The following is a 26917-nucleotide window of genomic DNA, read 5'->3' on the forward strand; positions in this document are numbered from 1 at the left end:
GATGACATAAGTCTCTCCGCCATCAAGCGAGATGATAGAGCGAAAAGCAAGTCTATCGACGGCCTCTAGAATTTGATGACACGGGGCCAGAAAATCAACATCTCAGAACAACTGGCTAACGCCAAGATCCAACGGTTTGCTTCGAAAGGTGGTCAACACGAAATTGGCATAACAGGATGGGTCGGACAAGCTGTAGGTTGTCTTGATATCTTTCCCTTTTTGGAGTCGAGGTCAGTCATTGACCAACCACCTGCTTGGGTCCTTCATAGCCAACCTTTTCACCTGTCTCTTTTACTCCCCCATCTCTCTCCGCACCTTTTTGTCCCTCCCCGGCCATATTTCATCAAATTGTCTTGGGCCTCGGCCAGCCTACCAAGCCAGGTCAGTTGGAGAGGAGCTCGGCAATTAGTGAACCGACCACTATAAAGCCCGATCAGTGTTCGTACGTCGAGGAGCGAGAGATTTCATTTGCACCGCGCAAATTTGCCTCTGCAATTTCGCGCAGTGACTGACATGACTGATCGATGATTGCGGGGACACGGTATCATCGATCACATATTTGCAAGGGCATTCTTCAGTAACAGACTTTCTCGCAACAGAGCCTAAATGTGAGTAGTCCGGGTTTTTCTCGAATGTGATTGCAAGCCCACGCAACACTTTTGTTTGCGCTGCTTGACTTCCTATGGCGTAATTTGCTTTCGACGGAGTGCACCTGAAAGCTGAAGTGAACAACATATGAGATCCACACAATATCACATAAAATCAGCAACCCAATACTACCTCAAACAACGCGAGCTACCCCACAATCCGCGAGGTGAAATGGAATCCTACGAGACTTGCCGGAGAGAGGGGACAACCCTCGCTTTGTTCTGCGCAAACCTAGGCCACACACAACAGTCCATGGACTCATTAGTCCCCGAATATGGATTCCTATCTCTATCCTTGGTGATGCCACTTCCCGTGGTGTCGCACACTCACAAGCAAACCGGCCACTCACAGTCTCAGTTCCCGGACCCCGGACCAAAAGCTCTCTAGGATTTCCGGTGGCTCCGACGAATCTGCGAACAGGGTGGCCGCTTTTGCGGTTGCAGAAGGAAGGTCAGTCTCTTTTTGAGGATCCCAATCCTTGTCGGCATTGCGTTGTAATGGCAAAGAAGAAGGTTGCAGTCACGTTCATGAAGGAGCCCAGTTGGTTGCAACCACTATCCACAACGCTTTCCCACAACGGACTGGACAACAGTGTCTAACAGACGCCTAAACTCAAATTCGCCCCTTTCTCTTCTGTTTCTCTGTCTCCTCACATTCTCTGCGGCCTGTTCACTTGGAGGCGGCCGCATAGCGTGGATGTCATGTGAAATCGAAGGCTCACACCATTGCTTACTCGGAAAGTGATTGGTGAGATGGGAGGGAGGATTGAAATCTGATATTTTCATGGTGGGTAGGATCGGTTGGACATTCACACAGGCGCACAGGCTTCCAGAGGCGAAAAGACCACGAGAATGCAGACGAGCTTTAACACAGAGACAAGTGTGCACATACAGCTACATCTAGAAGAAACATTGCACCCGCGCCGCGGAGCCGGAAGCTATGGTACTTGTTACTAATGACTACCATACCAGACGAAGAGAGATGCCACATGAGCGACACGAGCGACTTTAAACGGGAAGCATACCCGGGGTTGCACCAGCATAGGAGCAGGAGCATCAGCAAAAAAGACCTTGATGATGATGCGCTGATAAAATACCACAGCTAATGGGATGGCTGTGAACTATTTCCTCGATCCAACTCCTGTACACCATCCAAAACATCAAGGCCCAACCAAAGAGCAGAATTAACTCTCTTCGCTTATAACATCCTGTTTGTAGGTAGCAGCAGATGAAGGTAAGGGGCATCTTTCAACAACAACACTAAAATCTGAGATCTAACAGATCCCTTCGTGTCATGTATACCTTGTGTGATGAGCTGCACAACCAATTTGCCCTGCTCACTGGAACGCCTAAATCTTCAGCCACCATCATCCACTCATTTCCAACCACCACATAAAGCATATAAGCAGAGAGACGGGTCTCCCGCCCCTTCTCCGTGTTCGGCTGAGGAATGCGAGAATGTGAGTGATACTGCATTGGATGGGGGTCGTTGTCATTTACCGTTGAGAGATGTCCAGAAAGTACAAGTAACCTATCAGAGCAGCCACTTTATTTCTTACGCACGCAAGCTCGCCCACTTTCCACACACCCACACACATATACTCGCTGCAGTGCACAATGTAATGCAAAATTGTTCTCGACGCAGGAACGTTGAGGGATATCTTAGTTGACTATCTCGACAAATCCTCATTGGTTGATCTCGACGAGATGTGAAGATGCTGTGTCAAGGTAGGTAGGCAGGTTGGGTTAAGAAATAAATTATGATACCCGTACCTTGCGTGAAACAGACATACCAACACCATGTCCAACCCCGACGCAATATCATCAATCACATAACGCCTATTTTCACACCGACCAGGTCAGTTCATCACGGTGTTTATTTTTTTTCCACGTAAATGATGAATCCAGACCTCATATCTTTGTCTTTGCAGGCGTGTGCAAGACAGATTGGATGAATGGATCGATGTAATCCGGGCGGCATTTTCTGTCTGCTTGAACATGATCCCCTTACAGATACGGGAAAGTAATGCATGTAAGCAAGTCCCTTAAACCCTTTTCTTTTCACTACTTCTTCTTCTTCTTCTTCTTCTTCTTCTTGTTCTTCCACTATGTGCTGTGGGTGGAAACATGTGTGCATTCTCGTCTTCCTCACACCGATGCTTTTACCTCTTTTCCAAAATTGTCGAGGAGAAGTTTTCTGATTGATGATCGATGATGATTTGTCTCATTTTCTCAACAGTATAATAAAAAGTGGTAATAAGGATAGCACGGGGAAAAAACAATCATCTTCGGGTAGTTACTTCAATTTCAAGACAAGTCGAGATATCTTTGTGAAGCAATTGGTCTCACCACATGAAAACTCTAGAACTTCGTTTCTTCATACTTGCAACATAGCAGCAACGCCGCAGCACTGCATACGGCAAGCTGCCCGTTGCCGTCTCTGCATCTGGACTCTCTATAATTGCATCTACATAAGTGGTCGAATTAAGTTATTCCTGCGTTTCACAAAATCCCACACTCTCAACCTCTACCGCTTCAAAAGGGTTGCGTCTTCAACGAGACTCACTTCACTGTTGAGAGGCAGGAAGCAAGCAAACAAGCAAGGTCCTACCCAGCATACCCTGGAATTCAAAACTCAAAAAGATTGCGAATACCTGGTAGCACGGATACCTACAGCTTCCATCCATGTCCTTGAGTCCTCTAACCCGCATCGGCCCGTCCTGGAAACAACAATGCGCATGGTTTTATAGTGTAGTGGCTTGTACTACCTACACACCTCTTCACTGGTACTTGAAGGCTTCTAAAGCCTGATAGGTCAATTCCAGCTCGCACGACATGGAAGGGTTGAACACACAATGAAAGAGAAGACATGTGGTGGTTGATGTTCCTTCCCGAGACACGGACCACTTTTTGAGAAGGTTGTGGCTTACAGTTGCAGTTGCAGTCGCAGTTGCTGTGTGTCTTTTTGGGGGGGGGGGGGGGGGGGGGGGGACAGTTGAGTTGTCAGTCAAGACATTGAAACATGTCGCCGTCGTTGTGAATTGCGAGGTTGGCTGGTAGTTCTCGAATGTGTCCGAGCGTCGATGAGATAAGGTGGACGGACAATGGGGATGGAAGAGGCCGAAGACGGACAGACGGGAGCCACATGTTCATCCCAACCATTTCTTTTGTTTCTTTTTTTTTTTTTTTTTTTTTTTTTTTTCCGTCTCGCCTCTGATTTGACTTGGCCGTTATCCGGACGGAAGGGATGGGATGCTTGCTTTATCTTTGCGCTTTCCCGTCTTGTCTTGTCCTTGTCGCGAAAACGTCATGTTCGTGCACCACAGGATACAAACAGCTCCTGTTTTCTCTTGACTTACTTTACCCCGCACATAAACGACGACCCTATTCAGGTTCAACTCCAGGCATGATCCCATAACCCGTCCATAATTCCCAGTCCGACCACGACCTGGAGTGTAATGGAAGCCAAAGAGTCGGTGTGTGTTTTGCCTCCGTGTTCCCAGCTGCTGTTCTCCGTCGCACAGCTTCTGCTTAAGAAAAGAAAAAGGTTTTTTTTTTTTTTTTTTTTTTTTTTTTTTTTTTTTTTTTTTTTTGGGAAAAGGTAGGTATGTAAAGCCCAAAAAGAAATGTCGACTGGAGTTACCCCCGCGCGTGAATGCGTCACGATGCAGACTTTGGGTCTTCGTCTCCTACGCTGCAGGGCCTGTACGTATACAACGTGGACGCTTATGCTGTACTAGGCCGCCCGCTGGGCGACCACAGTTTTAGTGACCCGGAGGTGTGTTGTAAAGAGGTAGCCACTGAAGCTAAAGTCAGGGGCAAGGTGCACCGCATTGCCTTGCACCATTCACAACGGGACCATCCACTTCCCCGTATTGCCGGGCAGTGGAAGATATACCCGGCGTCATCGGGTTGGCCTTCACGATGAACAGGAAAACAACAAGCAATATTTGCTCCGTTCGACTCGCGATCCAGAACGTATGACTTGTTAGAATTCTGTAGTGGTGTCCATGTTGTGGCTTGTTGTAGTTGGGGGTAGGTAGGTATGTGAAAGACACGGGAACATGCTTAGGCCGCCTGCTGAACAGAAAGCTTTCTCGTACCCAGCAACAATATGATTGGCTTGCGGGCCCCCACCTGGTTCAAGGCAAGGAAGTACTGCGGAGGGTAGCTTGATCCAACTGTGATGTCTCCTTGTCTATTCAAATTTTTCTTTTTCTCATCTTCCTTAGCCTTTTTTTTCTGGTGATGAAGAAAGAAAACTTTTTTTCATAGAAACAGCAATGGCGGTCAAGAGCCCCGATGGCCATCGTATGACGCCGGTCATTCTTCCGAGGTCAGTGGTCTCGGACAAGGGCATGACTAAGTTGTGAGGCTGTTGGTGCCCTGGCAAGTCCCTGGCAGTGCGCGGCGCGCGGGGCTGGAGCTAGGCAGAAGATGATGGACGGGGCTAGGATCAGAGCTGGAGCAAGAGCTGTGACACAGTTCAGGGCTCCCCTGGACCCTGCCCTCGCTGCCGTATCCTGCCCTGTGCCTGTGTTAAGTCAACAATGCATTATAGCAGCTCCTGTAGCTAGGTAGTGTAGCTTCATGCTCCTAGGACGACAGGATAAGGACCCTGGTATTCCGTGATCTACAAAACAAGAACGGGGATTTCGTTGATATTGGGCAGCAGAACGTTTCCGACGCCTGGCTGTACAAAAGTGCAACAAGTAGGGGAAGAAAAAAAAAGTAGCGGAAGATAGTTAGCATCTGTGGTTAATGCTCTTAAGATCGACTGACCTTGAAGCCCGGTGAAGCTATGCCCATGATTTGCCGGTATGCAAGCTTTACCATCTCGCGTCGATATCGGAATTTCTTCCCTGGCCTTTGGTGTTGAGCAAAGCAGGATTTAGAGAAGGCGCAAACCGCGGCACATGACCTCCGCCTTGTCTATCGCCCTGGATTCAGCAAGGACGGGTTGCGGCTTTGCGGCTTTGGGCTTCCACGAGATGTTGATCGGGTTGCGACACGCTTGGCGACGGACTATGGCATGAGGAGAGTTGGGATCGTGTTGAGGCATGACTCTTCTGCACGCAGGCAACAGAATTGTAGCACACCGCAACATGCCTGTCGCCACTACGGTGGAACGTGGAGCATGGCCGGTCCCGAACAAGAGATTGTTGGAGTCTTGCTGCTATCGACTTTCGAGGTCTTTGGGGCCGCGAGGCCTGCCAAACTGGCCAATCTGTTCGCTGTCAGTCAACGGGAACCTGAAACTCGGGTTTATTGGTTTGTTCAATCTTGCACATGTCATGTGTTCTCTGCTCTCTGCCCTGCGTGTCATTCTTCTTGTGTTGCTTCACCAAGCCATTGGGTAAGAGCGAGAAGCAATGAATGCAGGAACAGGCTAGAGCATGCCAGGCTATCGGGGCAAATTGTCCTGATAGGGACAAGCGCCGTCTATGAGCTGATGCTTGCCGACGACGCGGTAAAAGGCAGGCGAACCGTCTCTGTGGAGTAGCTGAAGCGTTGTCCCCACACTACCCTGGTCCCGGTTGGCCCCCGGTTTGCTGAAGAGGATCTCTCACCCGGAATGGCAATGTCAGCGATGAGACGGTGTTCGACAGGGGGCCGGGCCGGGTAGCTGATGGCCAGAAAATCCTTGAAGCGTAATGACCGAAGTCTGACACTGGAGAGTAGCCGGAGATGGAGATCCCCTCATCACCTCAGTCCGGGGGCCGGTCCGTCCCATGATGGCCAATCTGCATCTTTTCTTCTGTTGGTGAGCGAGATGGACACCGATAGATCAACGGCACGCACGGGTGGTCCGCTGCTTCAGGATTGCTGATCGTTGTGCCTAATAACCTACGTAACCGTCAAAGAGTGTCTAAGACGTGCCCAAGGTTATCGCGAAAGAGCAATTTCGCACAGGCTCGAATCGGAACGATGTCGCCAATCGATCCGCGAACGAACAGGAATGCGATGCGAGAGAGGATGACCAAAAAAAAAAAAAAAAAAAAAAAAAAAAAAAAAAAAAGGAAAAAAAAAGGGAAAAAAAAAGGAGTCAAATCGAAATCAAAACCAAAACTCCACCAAGTGTCAACAGGAACACAGGACTTGATCGCGTCCTCTCCCACTTCAACCCCACGGGTCTGATAAGCCCTATCAGAGTCGGCAATTCGAGAGGAGTACAGATGACGATACCTTGCCTCATGTGGAAGATAAGACATGTACTCTACACTACCTATGTAGTGTATCACCTTTGAAACTCTCGTCGTGTTCGGTAAACCGAAGTCCGTCCCGCCATCGTCAACATTTTGAAGACTTTTTGAATGCGATTGGGCATTGAACGGAATGCCATGAACTGATGAACTGGGCTCCTCTCGATTCGTAAACGTCAAGAAATCGCGGGGGCATTATCATCCCAAACCACACTCGCAGCACAGCACTGAGCACACTGGTACAAATGCACATGCTGCAGGAACAACCATACGACACTTTCGCAGTAAGTAGCTGCAACTATCATCATGCACCTGTTGCCCGGAAGACTGGAAAGTTTTTCTGTTTTGGGCGGGACGGAACAGAATGGCAGTTGGAAATAAGGGCGACTCGGGGAGAAACGGGCACTGCAAGTCTGGTCGACTCCGCTTCTGGAGCTGTGGAGACCTTGAATTCAAGGTTATGAGTGGATGGCGGAGACAGGACGTTGAAGGTGGGCTGGTGGATCAGAGCAGATCGGCACGGCCCACTCGCGCCTAGGGTTAGGTCCAGGGTCCTGTGTCCAAAAGAACAAGTATCGATTCTGAGGACAAGAAAGACAAAAGCAATGGCGCAAAATGGCACATTGGGCGCTTAGCATTGACTATTCTAGGCATTTCTTAGCCTCAGCAGCCAATCAGCTACCAGAAGTGCCCTGTTAATGTGCTTGCATGACAAAATTTTTGACCCAATCGCGTGTTAGACCGTCGCGGTTGCCCCGCTTTCCAGTCTTCCTCCTCTTCCACTTGTCACTTCCATGTCGTGACTCTGCAGTTAGGTTCCATTTCCATCCTTTCGCACAACTCGACCTTCCACTTGCTGTTCCGCCGTTTACACGGAAAAAACAACCAACCACGCAAGAAGCTGAACGAACCCCAGGCCAACCACCACGGCCGCCTCAATCTCCAGCACCTCATGGCACCCTTCTGGCGTGCTCCATGCTGGCTTGACACGCATCTCGCACCTATACCACCCAAGGCCCTGCTAATTTTATCCTCATAGCTCGTCCTGGCCAAAAGCCACTCTGCATCACTGGATACGCATCCGAATGCACACCATCGAGGCCACTTGCTAGGCCACCATGCCATGATGAAGGACACCTATCCATGCCATCGAGGACACCATCCGGGCTTGACATGCGCTACTGACGGTACCTAAACCCTTGAACCATGCCCGTCAGGCTTATGGGCCGGGGGGGCCATATTTCTTCGTAGCGGCCCGGGAGACCATACCCTTCTCGCCGAGCAACGGCGAGAGTGTGACCGAGAGTCTTTTTCTTTCTTCCTCTCTACACTATCTATCTCTCCCGTCTCTCTCTCTCTTTCGGTGTGTGTGCTACGGCCTGGAAAAGATCCGAGTCCAGACGGTATATTTGCTGCACTGTGCTTGTCACCGGTGACTGCTGCCACTGTCACTGTCCTCAACATCAAATCCATCCATGAGCCGATCTGGTTCTGTTGCTGCAATTCATCCCATATCATATCACATCTCATCCCGTCTCGTTTTTCACCTGTCCCGACAGGGGCACCCCTAGTTTACCTTTTACTCAAACCCAGACATCGATTGGAGACCAGTGTCTTCTGGCCCGTGGCTTACATAGGTACTATACCTGCACCGCACCGCTGAGGTTACCTCGTTACCCTCCTCCTTAGCTTGAAGCGCTTGCCGACATCGCGGGTTGACCATCGATTCGCCCTACATAACTCTCTGTCGCTGTCCGTCGACGTCTCACAGTCGACCTTCCTCCTGGTTCGGCTTCTTTCACTGTGACCACGCGGGTTATACCACAAGTCACATGTTCAATCCATCATAAATCTACCCGGTTCAGCGCATCCTCCAGCGCAGCGTAGCGATATTGAGGATACAAAGATCGGCACTGCCGGCCGCCGCCAAAGAAAAAAAGAAAGAAAAAAACAAAAACCAAAAAGAAAAAAGAAGAACCAACAAATAGTGGCTTCAAGCCGCCATTGATATATACCCCTCGCCTGTGTCACCCCGAGACCCATAGGGGATATCTCAACCACCATGACTGCCAACATGGTAAGCAATATCAACATGTCCTTGGGATCAGTGACGCAGAGTGCTCACCATATACTACAGGATAACCTACACTATCATGTGCGGGAACACGACCGCCACGATGAAATGCGCCAAAAGACCGGCTCTCGGGTTGAGAGCTTCTTCTCCACCAACAATGTCAAGGACAGGCCAAACTCAGTATACACCGAATTCATGGAGTCAGACTGGGAGATGGAGGAGGACGATATCTACAGCGATATGGAGGATCTGGCTCATGATGACGAGATCTCACCTCGCAACAGCATCGGTTCAGTAAGTCACTTGCACCTATTGCAAGTCCGTGATACGGACCGCTAACAAAGACCAAAGTCAAAGTCGGGCGGTCAACCAAGCTTCACAACAATGTCTTCCTACGATGAGGTCCAAACACCAAGATCGGTGCGCCAAAGAGGAGGGTTCCCGTTCCCGTTTGAGGAGATGAAGCAAGTGGAAGGTCCTAGGGGACCTCATCTTTTTCGCAGCTCCATGTCCCTGCATTCCGTCGAATATCAAAACGCCTTATCCCTATCGCCGATTACGGAACGGAAGGCCCAAGAACATGACCACTTTCTGCAACATACCGTTCATCTTACGACCCTTCCAACTAGGAGCAAGCGCGACTCCGGGCCCTTCCGATTCACCGATGTCGAACTCGACCCACGAACCCTTCCAGAATGGACTCCTGAAATGGTTGCCCAATGGATGTTCAACGCTGGTGTTGAGCTTAATACCTGTGAGAGATTTGTGGAGAACGATATCACAGGGTCCATCTTAATCACCCTAAAGTTTGAGGATCTGAAAGAGCTTGGAATCACCTCGTTTGGGATGCGAACAAGGGTCTGGCATGAAATCCACTCCATGAGGAACATCCAGAAGCCGGACCCTCAGCCCGAAACTCCGATTGAGGATGAGCCAGACCGCAAGGTTGAGAGAGAGCTGCGGAGAAACGAAAGCGTGAATAAGCCCAAGAGGAAGGCGAGCAAAGTGAGGCCAAAGATCAATGATGTGATTTCTCCTCTCGAGTCAGTCTCCATTGTAGGCATTGAGCAGCTCATGCCCAAGCCTCACAGCTGCTCCAAAGGTGAGAACTGCGCCAAGTGGAAGCGGAATCAAAAGATGATTGAGGCGTTCAAGAAGGACCACCCATTTGTCAATATTGACGAAGGCGGTATCATTATGGTTGCGGGAAATCCCGGGAACCCGCAGACGGCTGAGGCTATCGACCCCTTTCGTCCTGTCTCGGACGCCATCCCGTCGGTTGTGGCATCCTCAGACGTTATGGGACCTGGAGATCAACCAACTCTACAGTATCTCCAGGAAGCCACTCTGCGAAATGTCATGTCGCGGGATCCCCAAGACAACGTTCGCCAATTTCTTGACTTCCAGAACCACCATGCGGTCGGCTCGAGCGAGGTTCCCCCAACACCGCCGTTCGAGCTATATCCCCAGCAGCAAGCTCAAGGTCCTCATGCGAGATTACGTGCTCTTCCTAAGCTGGCCATCCCTAATGAGGGGGGCGCTGTTGCTGGACCTGTCTCTGCTCGTGCAACCTCTGCTCGTCGTCAGTCGCAGGTAATCCCTTCGTTTCGTGAGATGAGCGATCAATCTGCTTCTTCTGAAGAAGCGACTCCGGTTGGCGTATACCGCTTCGGTACACCCTTCTCTGAGATGGATGTTCCGGTCACCATGACCTCCATCCCCATCATCTCTCGAGATGTTTCCCAGTCGGTTCCGCCTGATATGAATTACCGCCACAATCCTGCCCCTCCTACGCGATCTATGTCTCGAGCCACTATCCGTCGGCCCTCCTTCCCTGTCATGCCTGCGCTGGATGAGAACTCCATCGTCACACCCCTCACTGCCGTGCAACCGCAGAACAAGTCTTTCTCTCGGAGAGCCACCATCCAGACCCAGCGCCCTCTGCAGCCCCCTCCCCGTGTGCAATACCCATGGAGCCAGACCAACCGTACCACCTTTGAGCGCGCCATCGCTCCCATGCCTGGCTCTTCGGCAGTCATTGCCCCAAGCAAGAGTGCCGGCACCAGCCCTACCGAAAGCCATGGAGTCAGCAACAACCCCAGCAGCGGAAGCCGTCTTTCTCCCACCACCACCCAGCCCACGGAAGACATGACAAATGGCGAAGCAGTTTCCTACCAAGGCCTCATGAAGAAGCGCAAAACCAAGATGCTCCGCCACGAGTGGCACGAGCACTACTTCAAGCTCCGTGGCACCCGCCTGACCATGCACAAGGACGCGGCCACGGCCAACAACAAGACGCTCGAGTACATTGACATTGATGACTACGCCATTGCTTGCAGCAGCAACGCCAACACCTCCAAGCTCAACGCCGCCTTCAAGGCCATGCACATCCGCCGCGGCTCCGGCGACGCCCAATCCAAGGAGGACATTGCCGCCTTCAGCTTCCAGTTGATTCCCCAGGACGGTAAGGCTGCCGTCAAAGGGCAGTTGCGCAAGCGGGAGAACAGCGTCCCTGGCCCATCGTCGTCGTCCGCCGCATCGGCTAGCGGGGGCGCTATCCACGGCGCCGTTAACGGCACCGGAAAGATGCACCACTTTGCTGTTAAAAGCAGAGACGAGCGCATTGACTGGATGAGGGAGTTGATGCTGGCCAAGGCGCTCAAGCAGAAGGGCGAGGGCGCCGAGGTTGTTGTCAATGGCAGCATGATTTGAATGCTTTCTTTCTTTGTATTTCTCTGTTCTCAATGTTATACCCTCTTTTCGTTTTCCTAGGGTGTTTACATCCTGATTTTGGTTTCTCTAAAAAGTTCCCACCGCAAATCCTCTCGTGGTTCTCTTATTCTACGGATGCCTTGGAAAGAGATGATTGAGATACCTTGGGATACCACTTTGTGCCGTTGAATGATTTTTTTATTCCCTTTTTTTTTTTCTTTTTGTTTCTTCGGTTGCATGTCTTCTCTTGAGCAACATTCAACGGCGTTTTATATCCCTTGCGTGTGTTTGTTGTGTTCTCTTGTCTGGAAAGAAGGAACGGGAAAGCGAAGTATAAAAAGTGGTGAGCATGGTAGATGAAGGCTAGGTTGTGTACTGTCAGTTTGTGATATCAACACGTAGTACCTGATCCGGTGTGGGATTACAGGAATTGGGGAACGTTGGGTTTACTTTTTACGATTTTACGACGAGTTATGACCCTTCGATACCTCTTGCTTTCTTCTTGTCAAACGTTCACGTTGTCTTTCTTTTCAAGCTATTAGATATGACGCCGTTTTTGGGTAGTGCACGATTTTGACCATCTGGCGACATTTGGTGTGCATTTCCCTCCACGGCAAAACAGAAAACCTACATGAAACTACATAGGGAGGGAATCAAGCAGGGACTGGGAAAAGGTGGAGGAAGGAAGAGTTCACCACTGCATGCTGGATCTGGATACAGAAGCATGGCTCTCGGACAAGCATATCTAAATTGGAAACTAGCTAGCTGGCTATTCAGTCAATTATGCATGCCCCTAATGAGGGAAAATGGAAGAAAAGTTAAATCGCAACCACCTTTTTTTACCTTCTCAGACCAGCGTGATCATACGTCTTGATGTTAGTCACATCTGTCTAGGCCTCCAGATCTTTCTTCGTATTCGAGATAGATGATGCCATTATTGAAACCCGACAACGCCCGATCAACCACGCTAGGTGAGCCCGAAGAGGACGTTGATCTTTCAGTGAGGCAAAAGCAACCCATCAGAGCGACCTTCTTTTGCCATCTCAAATCAAAGCTCGCCGTCGGGGACTTCGCCCGAAGGTGACCTTCTTGCTACACATTAGCCACCATATTCACCAACCACCTTTAGTTCCCGGTGAAGGATCAGCAGACTGCAACTCCCGTTTTACTCTTTCATAAATGTAGGCCCTCATCAGGTTTTGAAGAGCCGAGCCCAGACACATCACATGAACAAAAGTGGCTGTGTGTGTGTGTGTGTGTTAATGTGGTCTATTAGCATAGTGCAAGTGACAATAAAACTTGGGCACCCACCAAAGAGTGTGTGGGTGCGTAGCAAACGAGACAAGCAGGCAGTGAGAAGAACGTTACTTAGCCGCCCGAAGCACGCTTCGCGCGTGTAGCAAAAAGACGGGGATTCCCTTGGTATGGATACAGGAGGTGCCCAGGTGGCAGAAAAGGAAACTCGGCGCTTAGGGGCAGGTGGGATGAGAGGTCGGTGTGAGTGGATGTGATGAATGCCAAGAGAGTGTTCCGGGTACAGGAGCAGGAAGGAGCACTCGGCTTTTGCCTTCCTTACACCTTAGGTCCTTCTAAGTAGGTACCTTTCACTTGATAGGTCGACGAGGGAACGAACTGAATGGATTCGGAACTGTAGAAACACAGGGATGGAAGGGACGGACTTGGACGCTCTTGCATTTCTCTCTTTCTATTGCCTTCAAACCCACCCATTCCTTCCACTTTGGGATTCAGTTCACAGAAGGACAGAAGGATAGGTAGGTATTATTAGTACATTAAATCGCCACCATACCTCTAGTCATGATAGTATGCTTTCCTGAACACCTAGACACACAGTGACCACAACCTGCTCAGGGGAAAGAGGCAGCCAGGCATCAACAATGGGCCGTTCACTTGTCCGGGTGGCAATAATACCGTGACGGTCTGGTGGTCAGTTCGACCATCGGCCAAGTCTCCGAAGGAGCGGCGAGGTCCGCGAGAACAGTACAATGTGATAGCTGTCGGTGAGGCAAAAGGATGCACGAATGAAACTGAGGTGAAAACCACCACTTTGGATACTAGATGAAGTCATTCCAGGCCTCTCTCTCTGGGCCTCGTTTAGGCCTTAATCACGACCTGTCCGCGAACGGTCTCTTCAAGCACCACACAAGAGTCCGATTCGTTCGTCTGCTCAACCTTGTCGCCTCCTTTCTTCCCTTTCTTCACGCTTCTCTATGTAATAGACGTTGATCACGATCAAAACACAACCGTTTGGAGCAAGCTATCCAAGATTGACGGTCCTAGATAGCGGGAATATCTTATCAGCAAGTACATATCTGTGAATCTACCCTTCGCCGTCCTCATGACATTGTTCTTTTCAACAATTACTATAGCCGAGCAACACGAAAACTCCGAGATCAGTCGTGACTGATAGGTAGGTAACTTCGAAATGCTCTATCAATCCGTAACACGGCGGTTTGTTGGCTATACCAAACCATCTTGAAGCATCTTCTCATGAATCCCACATTCTGATAATTACCTCGAGTAGAAATGACAGATGGTGATATGTCAGACTAGGAATTAGAATAGAACCCAACTTACCCCATTTTATAAAATAAATTATCGCATTGTCCAAAGCAAAACCGTTGCGGGTCCCACGCACATCTTCCCGCTGTGTGTCTCCCTCGTAGCAGCGTCAAAGACCTTCAGCATGACCTTGAAACTTTCCTCCGGCTTACCCTACCCCTCTTGAAGGTTCAACGTGCGTGCCCCAGCGTTTCCCATCTTGGTTTTGTCTCAAATGTTTCGGACGGTATTCGTGTCAGCTAATTTCCAGGTATTGCTGGTACTTGAAATGATACAAAAAACTAAGATACAAAAATATAAAAAAAAGGAAACCCAGACAAAATAAGGGGTAAGATATGGCTCACCCAGGGTCAGTAGAGAAGGAGATCAACCAGGGCTCCTCGTCACGCAGTCTGTTGGTCAAGTAATACTGGGCTGCTTTCGCTACACTGTACATACGCTGCGTTGGGGACGGCGGCAGATTGAGCGATCTGTACTAGGGACAATCAGTGACCAAACAAACCGCAATAACAACCCTTCCACTTATTTCTGGATCCTTTGATTACTCTACTCAGATTCTTCTCACCTGGAATGTCAACTCCCACCTCTGGTTCCAAACACATCTACAAGCTGGGTATGAAGAGGCTGGAAGAACTCACATCGTCCAAACGCGCCCCCTTCCCCTTGCACTTTCCATCGTAACCCAAACATCCTCTTTATCCTCGTCCTTTACTTTCTCCTTCTTCTGGGCGGCCGTCCTCCCCTCCCAAAAAAAACAGAGCCAAAAACCAACCCCTTCATCAGCTCCACAAACCCAAACATATTCGTCTTCTGTTAATATCATCCACCTGGGCTTCCCTAACCTTCGGCTACACATATACCGTCGAGGCGTTGGCAATGGCTACGTCAATGGTGTCGATACCATGCTTCTCCGCGAGCTCCTGCACAGCAGCGGCTACGTCGGCGCGCACGTTCGGTCCGATGTTGACGATGGGCAGGCGTAAAGTGTCCAAAGGGTGGATGGGGAGACTCGAAAGGGATTGAGAGGTCGGGTGGAGAGGGTTGCGGACGGCGGCTATGACGGTTATTTCTGAGACGCTGGAGGTAGGAGGGGAGTAGGAGGCGGCAGCGGAGACGGTGGTTGAAGCCGGTGATGAGGATGGTTATTATGGTGGGAGTGGTGGTGGTGCCTATTTTGGACTGTCAAATGGGTTAAAACCGTTGTCGAATGACGGTGAGATTCAAGTGTCCTGGTTGTTTGACATCTCGTTTTACGCTTATGATTTTGGCGATTGTGTGCTTTGATACCTCGCCATTTTCACTATGATCTCTCGCAAGAAGTATGTTATCATGACTTGAAGGAAGGAGGCGGTGATGTCATGATCAATGTGCAAAATCAGGTGGAGGTATTTCCAACAGCGTCAATGGGTGGAGGGATGACAAAGAGAAAGGCAGTGTGAGTTTGTAGAATTCGTGGGTGCAGTACCTAGAATCCAGAATGCCCGACCTCCGGACGTTTTGGCAGTGATAGTTTGGTGTTTTGGAGGTTCCGGAGATTTGAAATATCGAAACAAGTTGGTAACGTGCATACGTCGAGCGGCTACCGGATCAAGCCTCGTGACTTCTGAAGATAGTCGAATGGGTAGTGTTTTACGACCTGATAACATGCCTCAACCCATGGCATCACACAGAGAACGTGGCGTACTCGAGATCCGCCCCATCAATATCGATGTGTGACATTGTGTACACGCTGTATAGCCGTCAAACAGTACTATAGCTCCAAATTGTGTCGGATGGTCAAATGCTCCGGGTCACGTCGAGTCTTCGAAAGAAAGGTCAGTGTCCCCGGGCCCGTATATGCACCGAGCCAGGTTCCGTGTGGCCCGTGCAAAGCAGCTGTTTCCGCTCCGTCATTCAGGTCGGCACCCGGCGCTTGGCGAGCGGGCGCTAAGCCTTTGTCGGCTCAAGTAGTGCACACTATTTCTAGTGACGCTCAGTGGAGATCAAGTGACCCCTGAATGAACCTAACAGTGGATCCCTGCTAGCGTAGCATTGTAGGCGCGGACGGGAAGGATTGTGGACCAACCAAGCTGCATCTTGTCATCTTGACTTTGACAACTCTAAACACCCTAAGCCATCTGCCACTCATACGCCCACTCATCATTCATCGCCAGGTCGTCGGCGCTTCACGTCAACCAAGCACTTGCTCAAAAGCGAAGCGCTTTGAGACCTTTTTCACTGCCTTGATCCACACCTTGTCTAGCCCTGACGATGCCCGGTCACACTCACCCAATCTCAAATTTCACCCTGCATCCGCTGACTACACCAGACTGACGAGACTGACTGACCACCATGGCCCCATCGCCGCCCCGTCGTCGCTCCATCGCTCGCCCCCCCGCATCTATGAATGGCATGCCCATCCCGGGGTTACAGATAGCAAGGGCCACATACATATGCCAATCTGCGTGGTACCGTAGACGGGAAGCCTATTGAGGTTCCAGGGCTCACCCATTCGCGCCGGTGGTTCCTTGGATGTTGAATAGCGCCAGGGGTATTCAACTTGGGTGAGAAGCGGTTGGAGGAGAGCGTTGCGCTGGTCTACTCCATTGGGCCAAATGATGCGTTTCCGCTGCTTTCTGCAAAGATTTTTTCTTTGTAGTAATCAGACGCATGCTTGCCTGTCCATGTGTCAGTCATCTAGACTATCCAGACACAAGCGGCTTGTGAGCCAGAGGGCCGGCACCCCCAGTTGTCGATATACCCATGATACCTTAACCAAGCCGTTCCTGACTTCCTCTCCCATTTGCCTCAATCTTCTCTTTCCTGATTTCTTGTCCCGTTCGTCGTTTGACTGGTCAACGTCGTTGTCATTTTCTTTGTTTGTCGTGATTCCGGGGTTACGGCTTCTCATCCGCCTCTCAAACGCATTGTCACATTATATCCCAAGTCTTCTGATTCTTCTTTACCTTTGTTTTTCTTTCTCCACGTTGCCGGCCACAAGTGAGACTTCCTACCCAATTTTCGAGCCGTCTCGACTGTAACCGACATAATAGCCGACATCTCCTTCACCCAGTCCACTACTCAGCACGGCCCTGCTCGAGTAGGTATTCACAATGCCGGGGCCGCGGCGACTACTACAGCAAGCGAGCTCACTACTACTGGTCGTCGTCGCCTTGAGCGCGACAACAGTCTCAGCCGTACCAGCTAGCCAGCTGTTCCAACGACAGTCAACATCAACATGTGCGGCCGAGGGCTTCTCAAAGTGCCCCCAGGCCGGCTTGCCCGATAACTTTTGCTGTCCGGCCGACTCGACATGCATTCCTTTGGCCGCAAATACTGCGGCTCTTTGCTGCCCAAATGGGCAAGACTGCTCGATGATACAACCGATTTCCTGCGACACTAGCAAGCAGGATCCAGTGAAGAACCCTCAAGCAGGCCTCAAGACCACTGTTTTTGATGTGCCTTTGAAGCGGTGTGGTGATAGATGCTGTCCATGGGGTTACTCTTGCAATACCGAAGGTTATTGTCAAAAGGATGCGGATCAGTCAAAGACGCCTCAAGAGATGAATAACAAGCCATCGCCAAGCGTAACGACAACAGCAACCCAAGTGCCAATTAGCAGTTCTCAATCCTCCCAGACAACATCCAAATCAATCTTCTCTGTGACCGAGCTTCCTGCAGGAACCGACAAGCCAACAGCAACCAATAAGCCGACAGCAACCGACAAGCCTACAGAAACCGGCAAGCCTGCAGCAAGTGGTAACCAGTCAGCAGGGAGTGCAAAGCCGGTGGAAAGCGGAAAGCCCGACCAACAAGATGATGATGATGATGACGATGATGATGAGGACGGAGGAAGTCCCAATCTCCTCATCGCTGGCGTGGTTGCAGGTGTTGTGGTCTTCATCATCGGCGGCCTGATTACCCTCTACCTCTGCATCCTGAACCGCAGAGGCAAGGAATCCGGAGCTGGAGCCAGTCAACACGGCCATGGCGAGAAACCCCGCCTGAACCGATCCACGTCCTCCTTCGGCAACATCATCAGCAACCCCATCGTTGCCGAGGACACCATCCGAACCGACTTCAACCGCTCAGTCTCCGCCCAATCGCACCGCGGCCCTGACTCCGACTTTGCAGCAGTATCAGGCAACGTCAACCCCTTTGATACTCCCCCTCGCGGGTCTCCAAACCACCACATCCGCAACAACAGCCGGGCCAAAACCCCGTCCGAGGGACAGGACAGCAGCATAGCCTACGGTGGTTACGGACGTAACGTCAGTGGAAACGTTCCCGGCCCATCAGCCTACACCGGCACCAGCATCAGCAGCCGCAACAACTCCCCTCCACCAGCAGCAGCAGGCGGTCGACCCGGCTACACCACACCACCCATTACCCCCTGGGGCGCAACGAGCGGACAAGAAAGCCCCCGCGAACCTAGCGGAATCAGCATCAACGTGTTCGCTGACCCACGAACATTGACTCCCGAGCGGCTTGCCAAGAGCAATTCCAATGCCAACGCCAACGCCAACAGCAACACGTACTCCAAATTCATCAACACCAACACCACTAATTACCCCTATCTTAATAACACCGATGCCAATTCCGATACTTACAACACCGATGATTACGACCCCTTCAATCCCGATAACCACCAGGGGCAATCAACCAGACCAGTGACAACCTTCACGGCAATGATGGAGGAGGCCGACTTGGGTGCCGTGGCGAGGGGTGCTAAGTACGTGCCGCCTACGCCCAAGACTCCGGCTGGGTTGCTGGGACCGTCGGTACCGGGGGCGGGTAACATGCCGAATAGGTTCTAGTAGGTTTTGCTCGCGAGCGAGCTGTCCCATGTGTGTGTGTGTGTGCCGTGGTGGTTTCCTTACGCGAGTTTGGGGATCATCGGTGTTGATGTCCGTGACGGGGAATATTGGCCGAAAGAGAAATGCAGATGATTGGAAACGAGATTCTGTTTGGGAACCACAAGGGCATACACATTTCTGATTTTTTTTTTCTTTTTTTTTTTTTTTTTTTTTTTTTTTTTTTTTTTTTCAATGTTCCTGGTCTGTCTGATTCTTTTTCCATGTCGAGAGCGAGGCGGTGGGCTGGATCCAACGATTCTTTTTCGACACGACATCATACTCATCTACATTTCTTTTTGCCCCAATTGTCTTCTTTCCTTGTTCCCTTCGGAAGACAAAAAAAGGCGTTTTGCGTTGCATTGTGTTGCATTTTTTTCCCTTTTTTTCCCTTTCCTTTTCCGCATTTTTTCGTATTTTTGAAAAGACGGGGGGAAGGGAGGCTTGGCTGCGTTGCAGTTTACATAGGGGGAGAGGAATCAGGAGGTGGTGGCAGAGGATGGGATAAAGGATACCATTTTCACACTGGTCTGTGCCAAGAGATTTGAAACCAAGACAAGGACGGAATGATTTTGGACAGAAGGATGACGGAAGGATGGACCGTTATTATCCAAGAGGAAAGGGAGATGGCAAAGTATGAGGGGTGGTGGAGGAGAAGGAGGAGGCTGCAAATTCCAGTATCCCAGCGTCATTGATACCCCGTAGAATGCATCATCCATTTCTGTATCCAGTTATTTCTTTCACGTATCTGATTTACCCCCCGAGCACCCCGATTAGGCTTGGCAATTTCATAACCTGAGTTACTTCGTGTTGAATCTCTCAGATTTGTGCATTTCCATATCTTCAACGTGCACCTCCCTAGATTGTCTTACGAGGTCCTCTTAGAAACTTCCCAGTTCATATCCTCATTAGAGGCAAGTCTATATACACAAAGTGCCCCAAAATGATTAGAACGCCGATACCAAAACCGTACAAATGCTCTCCTCTATGCCCGTCACCTTTATGTGAATCTGCCAAAACATGCGAAAAGGGGTATCATGTCCATATCGCCTACACCATACGCCCCCCTTCCACTCTTTCCAAGAACTGGAGGCGGATGCGAAAAATGCCGCCTACTATGCCGCCTGCTCATTTGTTTCTCGAAGTGCTGTGAAGAGCCGTTGTTGCTACCTGTCCACCATGTGCGTAAAAAAGCACAGCTATCCTTCGGCTGTACCTAGAAGCCTGGGAATACTTTGCGTCGTAATCTCTCCCCTGTGTAGCATAGATGGTCAATACGGAGCTCCTAGGGCAACAAAGAACGATCAACTTACAGGCTGGTGCTCGTGACTCCCCGTCGTCGATATCAGATCCGCCAGCCAGTTCCCGCATCCGCTTCCTCCCGAGCACAGGAGGACTACCCCTCTGCACATTACCATTATTGTTGCTTCCGACTTGTTTTTGTTGCTTTCGGCCCGCGCGTTGGATAGAGCCCTGTCTGATTGACATTCGGGATGGAGTCGTGGCAATTGTTGCTGCATCCGCAGCTTTGGAGTCATCTCCTCCTCCCCCCAGTAAGCTCCTAAGACTCTTGCCCCCCCGGATTGGCTTTCCTTGATCAACCATTTCGTATTCCGAACAAGAATCTTCGACTGTTATCCGGTCTCGTAGTCGTCGCACCGCCCGTTCTCGCCGCACCATCGCATTGGTAATTTTGGGACAGTACCCGCTGGGCAGCATGCAAGCTTTGCAAATCGGACATAGCGAGCTGTTTTCGCTGAGAAACTCGTCGATACATTGCGTGTGGAAGATATGCCCGCAGGGAATCTCGCGGATAACCGTAACTCGGTTCTGGTACGGTTCCAAGCAGATAGCGCATGCGGGCTGATAGTCGGTCGCAACGGTGCTGGGGGCTTTCTCTGACATAGCCACGGTTAGCCCAGAAACGGACTGCGCGGTGGCTGCTTCCGACTGAGTGCGACTGCCTCCCCTGGGCCTATCGGGACGCAAAGATCTCGGCGATGTTGGCACACTGATGCTGTCCGGCTCGTAATGGTAAGTAAAAAGAGGAAACGTGTCGATGACCTCCATAGGCACCCTCAATCGCTTGATACCCATTCGTTCTAGGTTGACCTCGCCGGAAATAACACGTCTGCGCAGGGATGAGCGACGCTTGGCTTGGATGAAATGCATCAAGAGCGAAATCCCGATAATAGCACCCAGGAGAACACCAATGATGATCAGGATGTAGACCCATATTCCAGGTAGAGCGGTGTCGGTTGAAACCGACAACTCGGTCCATACTCGTACGAAATCGCCCGGGCTAGGATTATACACTTGGGCGATTCTATCACCAAAGGGTATTTCCGACACGTTACCCGAGTACAAGCTCAACTGGTTCATAACTCGCTGACCAGCGGCACCTGACATGGCATAGATGGGATATCCAGCTTGAGATCTCCATTTTCCACCGTCTCCAATATCCCATTCATCCGAACTACCCTTGGGAGGTTTTTCGGTCGAGTTGTCGGGTTTGTAGAAGATGAGACCTCGAACCGGGTCTTGACGAGCTGAGATCAAGAAGTGTCGAGCACACTGGGCGTTAATCCAAGGCACAAGGGCGATAAGGTTGATATTAGCGGGCGGAAGCTGAGCACGACGAGGAGCGCTTTCTGGTATGTATGCGGTCAAGTTATCCACACAAGGGTATCTCTCGGAAAGGTCGGGGACGTATAGTAGACCCTGAATGACGCCATTCTGGGTTGCTGCATACTTGGAGGCCAGAACCGTTATATTCTCGGCGATGCGGGTCGAAACTGTGAGTGTGTGCTATTGACAGCGTGTCAATGAAAGGTCTCGCATGACAGCAAGGAAAACTACCAGACATACTGTTAAAGCCGTCACATTTCTGATGACGGTGTTGGAAATAGTTGTGCCACCGCGCCAGGCTGGATTGCTAAGTAACAGGCTGCACCAAGTTGAAGCAGGTCAGCAAGGACAGTTCCGACGCTGTGTCGTCTAGCACAGGGGAGCTCGCGATCTCGGGACTAAAGCTGGTGCCATAGCGATCCATCGCGTCCGAAGCCATATGGCTTTGGCTTAGGATGCAGATGAAATCTTGGCGATCGAACTTGGCGACAGAGAAAACGAGGCAGAGTTGGAACTTGGCTGGGCTTAGGAAGGGGAAGCTCCAGTGCAGGGTCCACTTGGAGTGGGCTAAGAAGGAACTGAAGGAAAGGTGGACGAGATGGGGGAGTCGGATGAACCACAAGTGGGAAGGACGACGACGTACACGACATTCCGAATCTCATCGACAGCTGCAACAATAATCGTGTCAGTAGATGGTCGTCAATAATTGAGTGGGTGTGACGAGGTCGAAGATGTGTCCCCGTGGCGGCGATAGACGGTGTTCGTTTCCTGAGGCTTGGCGAGGCTTGGCTAGCCAAGAGGTGATGGCCTCAGGAGCATCGACCGGACGCCAAGCACTAGGAAAGCGGAAGCGGAGGGGAGGGGGGGATGGGTGCTTTTCGGGGTGCTTTTCGGAGGGGCTTCGAATTATAGGGGGGGGAAAGAGAGAGAGCGACGGGACCACCCACACATAGACATTGTTGGGCATTTCGAAGGGTTTACAGCGGCCCTTCGGCTCCGGGTCTTATGGCATCCGCAAAACAGCCGTCTTTTTGCGAAAGAAGCCGTAGGGGAAAATGGGCTGTGGGTGCTGCTGCCCTGCCGCTGCTGCTGGAGGTTGAAGGAGAGAGGGTTTAGTCGATGGCGAAAAGAAAGGACGGACAGCCGGGCGAAAGATTGGAAGTCGTTAGGGGAGAACTGGGATGTTTCAGGGTTTGGTCGGTATGAAGTTAGGGGGAAGATTGGCGACAATGGAAGTTGGCGTGCTCGAGGTTGCTTGCAAAGTCAAGTGGAGAGGCTCGCTTTTCGCTGCCGTGGCTGCCAATTCCCAATCAACTCGACAAACTTTGGAAGGACGGATGCTGCGCGCCCTCTGCCTGGTTGCACTGTCTGCTGCTGTTGCAAGGAAAGAGTGACGGGGAGATGGGAAAAGAGCCAAGATCTGGCCGACCGTGAAGCCAAGAAAACGGGAACGGCGAGTGCAGATGTTGCAGTGCAGATTGCAGCAGAAGGCACGTTCGGCGGGAACGCAGACCACAAAGACCGACCGAACCGACGGGACAAGACAAGGCGGACGGGATGGAGAAGCCAGGCGATGCGATGGGGATGCCGGAGCGCAGCCGCTCGCCGCTCGCCGGGGGGATGCCAGTGATTTTTCAGGTGTCGACTGCGGTTTCACTCCCAAGTTGACGTCTTTTGTCATCCACCCGACCACAGTCTAGCGTGGTTTTATTATTACCGGGCAAGTACATGCCCGGCCGTTCCTGTCCGTGCGTTTTCACCCACCCACTCACTCCCAACGCAAACGTCTTTTCCGACGTCCCATCGTCCATCATACATATTTCCATTCGGCTGCACAATGCCCCGCTGCGTCCTGCTTCGCTGCTTTCCTCACCTTTCTTTTTCTTTTCGCAGACCGATCTGAACTCCTTGCGATGCGTTGTGCGTCCCGCCTTTTTCCCAGAGGCGAAAGCTGCATCGCCAGCAAGGTCGCCTGCTGTTCAGCCGAAGAAAGGGGGTGGAGGCATGGTGAAGTGTCTGTCCAAATTTGGAGATAGGACTGCTACGGAACCGTCAAGACACTTCAACTCGCTATGAGCGATGGCAAAAGAAAGAATGAATGAATGAAAAAAGCCGGCGACAGCTCCCGCGGAGCGTCTCAGCAAGACAAAAGCGAGGTGCATTCTGGGATCATGGGAGTGCCGTCGCTTGCACCTTCCCTTCGCTTCCCTTGCCCCTTCGATGCTGCGTCCGACATCTCTTCCATTTCAAGATAAGGTACTTTAGGTACGATTTGTTTTTTATGCTATTCGGCGTCAACAATAAAAGAAGGGCTCCTTGCTTCGCCTTGCCCACTCAGCCAGGTGAGGCTTCGGATCGCACGCTTATTCCGTTCGCGTACACCACCCCATCCGAAAGACGGGGACGGGGCACAATAGGGTGTTGATCTCGACGTGATGACTGGATGGCCGGAGATAAAAGGAAATAGGTGTGAGTATGGTATGTTCACGGATTCATCATCCTGACGTCTGAAATTTGTCACAGATGACTTCTCAACTCGCTTTCCTCAAAAGCCTGTTGTTTTGTAGACTCCAATATTTTAGCAAAGCGAACCAGCGATCGACATGCTCTACAAGCGCTCGGTATCAAACCGAACCAAACATCGAACCATGACTAAGCCAAGTACACCTCTGCATGGATATACAAGGGCAGCGTGGTACACACAGTCAAGGCGCTAGTGGCACTACAGAAAACTTCGGCTTTAAGAAGATCAAAATTGCCATTTCTCGTACAGACTGCCACCCTGAGCATGGAAGTTTTGCCACTCCCAGAGATCGCCCAATTGACGAGGTGCCTTTTTACATCGACGCAGAGGTGTACCATAGTGTACAGACAGGTTTCCAACGACTCAAGAACCAAGTTTCATGTCCAATACATCAAACTAGCAATCCCTCAAAAGCAAAACTCGATATCTTAGTAGAAGCACCGACCTCACTTCCTAGCTTAACCTTTGGCTCCACTATGAAATCTAACTGGATACCCGAGTCTCTCGGAATGCGCGCAACGCTCCTTATTCTTGACTGTGTCGAAGACCATTCCAGACTTTCAGCTGGTGATCTTCACTTACCTACAGTATACCATACTAATCAAGTCATCACCCCCTTTTCTTGGACTACCTATTACAAATGCTACGCGTTGAAAGCTTCCATCATCAAAGAACTGCCTTTCTCCCATGCCGAATTCCGTCGTCCGATGGTTTGGGTAATCTGCTCGCAGTCGCCCATGGTAATGTCGATCTTGGCCCTCAAACAATCGAACGGGAACTGCCTAACAAAACTGTTAGTAATATAGCACACCTGGTTAGTAATATACTATGTAGTACATATGAACCCACAACATTTGTGATTCGGCATTTACAAGATCACCGGGTGATCACCCGTCTCAATCCCTTGTTCCTCTTGTTTTATTTCATTTTTATATTTTCACTTGATTTTTTTCCCCCTTGGTACGCCTAGCCGGTATCACCAAGACGATAGTCCGAATGATTGACAAGCAAGCAGCTGCGTCCCGTCTGCCATGCTCTATTGGGAGAAAGTTTTCATGTTTCACAAGAAACAACAGCTGTGAACGTAAACCCGTCTCAATCACCTGAGTAGGTACATAGGGTATGACAAAGGTACCGCAATGGTCAAGAGACACGTATACTTTCTTTTTCCCTCCTCCCCCCTTCCCCCATATTAATCTACAAGTGACAGGTGCTCAACGGGCATACCGGTTCTATACTACATACATATCCATCCATATACTTGTATGTACCGAACTTATTCCACCTCTCACCTGAACCGGACTGTCCTCTTCTTGGCCATGGGGCTTGTCAAGGGGAGATACAAATCAGTCACGGTTACACCAGGCTTAACCTATACATTACGCCGTGAACAATTAAGCATCTTCATAGGTTGCTGCCGAGCGTTGCCCAGGAGCTTGCGCTACTCAAGCCATCTGCGTGTGCCAGGATAACCATGGCATGGCATGTTCCCGTCGGTATCTGACTGGATTTTGGTGTCACTGGATTCATTTGATACAGACATCCGGGTCTGACAAGGTGAGTTTGACATTTTAACAGATGTTGTCAAGTTTGACACATGTAGGTGGGTAGGTAGGTACAGCTGAGAAGAGGGCTCAATTTCAATCAACTAAAAGTGAAAGAGAGAAAGATCAGATTTCGTCAGAACAACAGTTGTGCTGCATGTATATATACCTCTATATATAAGAAATGAATCATTTCGACTGATCCTCCCTTGAGCTTTACCTCGTGCTCAACTTGGATGGTTTCAAAACCGGGCTGGACATACATCGATCGAGTGACCGTGAGTAAAGCCAGTTCGATCAAATCTTTGACCAAATCCAACGTACGAGTCCCAATGCGAGACGAGACAAAACATTAGCAATGGCAAGACATGGCATGGCATGGCATGGCAATCGAGACACCGATACACTCTGCCGTCCTTCACTGGTGCTCGGTTCACGTACCTACTTTTAGCTACCGCGCTGAAACGGACCAGTGCGGTCTCAGCAAGGCAAGGCTGATAACCTAACAGTCAATAGTCAAGATTCAGTTTGTCACCGATCACTCGGCATGGAGCCTGAGGGCTTGTGAAGGGGGAGAAATCAGAGGCTGAAACTTCAGAGGTAGAAAGGCTACAACTGGCAGCGGTCAGGTATGTTTTCAACAGCTGATGTGTTGTGGTAGCTACCTAGTGAGCTAATGTCGTGAAGGAGGCAGAGATCATGCGGAGTAAGGAGTAGTCGAACATGTAGGTCGGTATGAGGTCCTTAGGAGATGTACTAAAAAAATTGGTCAAGTAAGCAGAGAAAGTTGAATGTCGATGTCACAATGTGCGTCCATCTTTCAAAGTACTATATTTACAATTCGCATTTGACCTATCCGTTTGTTGCTTCGTTGCCGTTATCCTGCTTTCCTCTTCCACACACACACATTTGGTTCATTGGTGATATACACATGTAAAAGTATAGATGGCAGCTGCCGGGGCTGGCTTGGTTTTTACTTTCCTTTCTCTTTTTCCGGCCGGTCTCACCGTCATGCTATCCTATCGTACAGAACAACTTTTCCCTATATATCCGGGTTCCATATAGACAGACAAAGTCACAGAAGTAACTTGGGCAGCAACCGTACAATAATCCATCTCCATCCCGTTCCACTCGCTCTTTCTACCCCTCGGACAAGGTGACAGCCGTCGGACT

The 26917-nt window shown here is 50.4% G+C and overlaps 6 protein-coding genes across 6 annotated transcripts; 3 read left to right on the plus strand and 3 right to left on the minus strand.

Annotated features, from left to right (window-relative positions):
* Positions 1–4930: 4930 nt before the first annotated feature.
* On the plus strand, positions 4931–5228 carry B0T23DRAFT_310322 (uncharacterized protein; the record flags this gene model as incomplete). Its single annotated transcript, XM_062834582.1, has 2 exons — positions 4931–5013; positions 5078–5228. 2 exons carry the CDS (start codon positions 4931–4933, stop codon positions 5226–5228), a joined length of 234 nt encoding a protein of 77 aa, XP_062695398.1.
* A 3216-nt stretch (positions 5229–8444) lies between these two features.
* On the plus strand, positions 8445–11669 carry B0T23DRAFT_76269 (uncharacterized protein). Its single transcript, XM_062841751.1, has 3 exons — positions 8445–8927; positions 8988–9218; positions 9276–11669. The coding sequence occupies exons 1-3, from the start codon at positions 8913–8915 to the stop codon at positions 11634–11636; spliced, it is 2607 nt and encodes an 868-aa protein (XP_062695399.1). The 5' UTR covers positions 8445–8912; the 3' UTR covers positions 11637–11669.
* A 3395-nt stretch (positions 11670–15064) lies between these two features.
* On the minus strand, positions 15065–15935 carry B0T23DRAFT_426284 (uncharacterized protein; the record flags this gene model as incomplete). Its single annotated transcript, XM_062839970.1, has 2 exons — positions 15065–15293; positions 15901–15935. The coding sequence occupies 2 exons, from the start codon at positions 15933–15935 to the stop codon at positions 15065–15067; spliced, it is 264 nt and encodes an 87-aa protein (XP_062695400.1).
* A 930-nt stretch (positions 15936–16865) lies between these two features.
* On the plus strand, positions 16866–19050 carry B0T23DRAFT_76301 (uncharacterized protein). The gene has a single exon (XM_062841752.1). The coding sequence runs from the start codon at positions 17309–17311 to the stop codon at positions 19010–19012; it is 1704 nt and encodes a 567-aa protein (XP_062695401.1). The 5' UTR covers positions 16866–17308; the 3' UTR covers positions 19013–19050.
* A 1214-nt stretch (positions 19051–20264) lies between these two features.
* B0T23DRAFT_426286 (uncharacterized protein) lies at positions 20265–22100 on the minus strand (the record flags this gene model as incomplete). Its single annotated transcript, XM_062839971.1, has 4 exons — positions 20265–20302; positions 20362–21856; positions 21917–21995; positions 22036–22100. 4 exons carry the CDS (start codon positions 22098–22100, stop codon positions 20265–20267), a joined length of 1677 nt encoding a protein of 558 aa, XP_062695402.1.
* Positions 22101–22739: 639 nt separating this feature from the next.
* B0T23DRAFT_76348 (uncharacterized protein) lies at positions 22740–23565 on the minus strand. Its single transcript, XM_062841753.1, has one exon. It carries the CDS (start codon positions 23355–23357, stop codon positions 22863–22865), a length of 495 nt encoding a protein of 164 aa, XP_062695403.1. The 5' UTR covers positions 23358–23565; the 3' UTR covers positions 22740–22862.
* Positions 23566–26917: the final 3352 nt, after the last annotated feature.

The sequence above is a fragment of the Neurospora hispaniola genome (genome assembly GCF_033458365.1).
Source record: "Neurospora hispaniola strain FGSC 10403 chromosome Unknown B0T23scaffold_2, whole genome shotgun sequence".
Taxonomy (NCBI): Eukaryota; Fungi; Ascomycota; class Sordariomycetes; order Sordariales; family Sordariaceae; genus Neurospora; species Neurospora hispaniola.

Coding starts and splice junctions, on each gene's coding strand:
- B0T23DRAFT_76269 (XM_062841751.1), top strand. Junction 9,219..9,275: donor CTCGCAACAGCATCGGTTCA/GTAAGTCACTTG, acceptor CAAAGACCAAAG/TCAAAGTCGGGCGGTCAACC.
- B0T23DRAFT_76301 (XM_062841752.1), top strand. CDS start 17,309: ATGCCGGGGCCGCGGCGACTACTACAGCAAGCGAGCTCACTACTACTG.
- B0T23DRAFT_76348 (XM_062841753.1), bottom strand. CDS start 23,357: ATGACAAAAGACGTCAACTTGGGAGTGAAACCGCAGTCGACACCTGAA.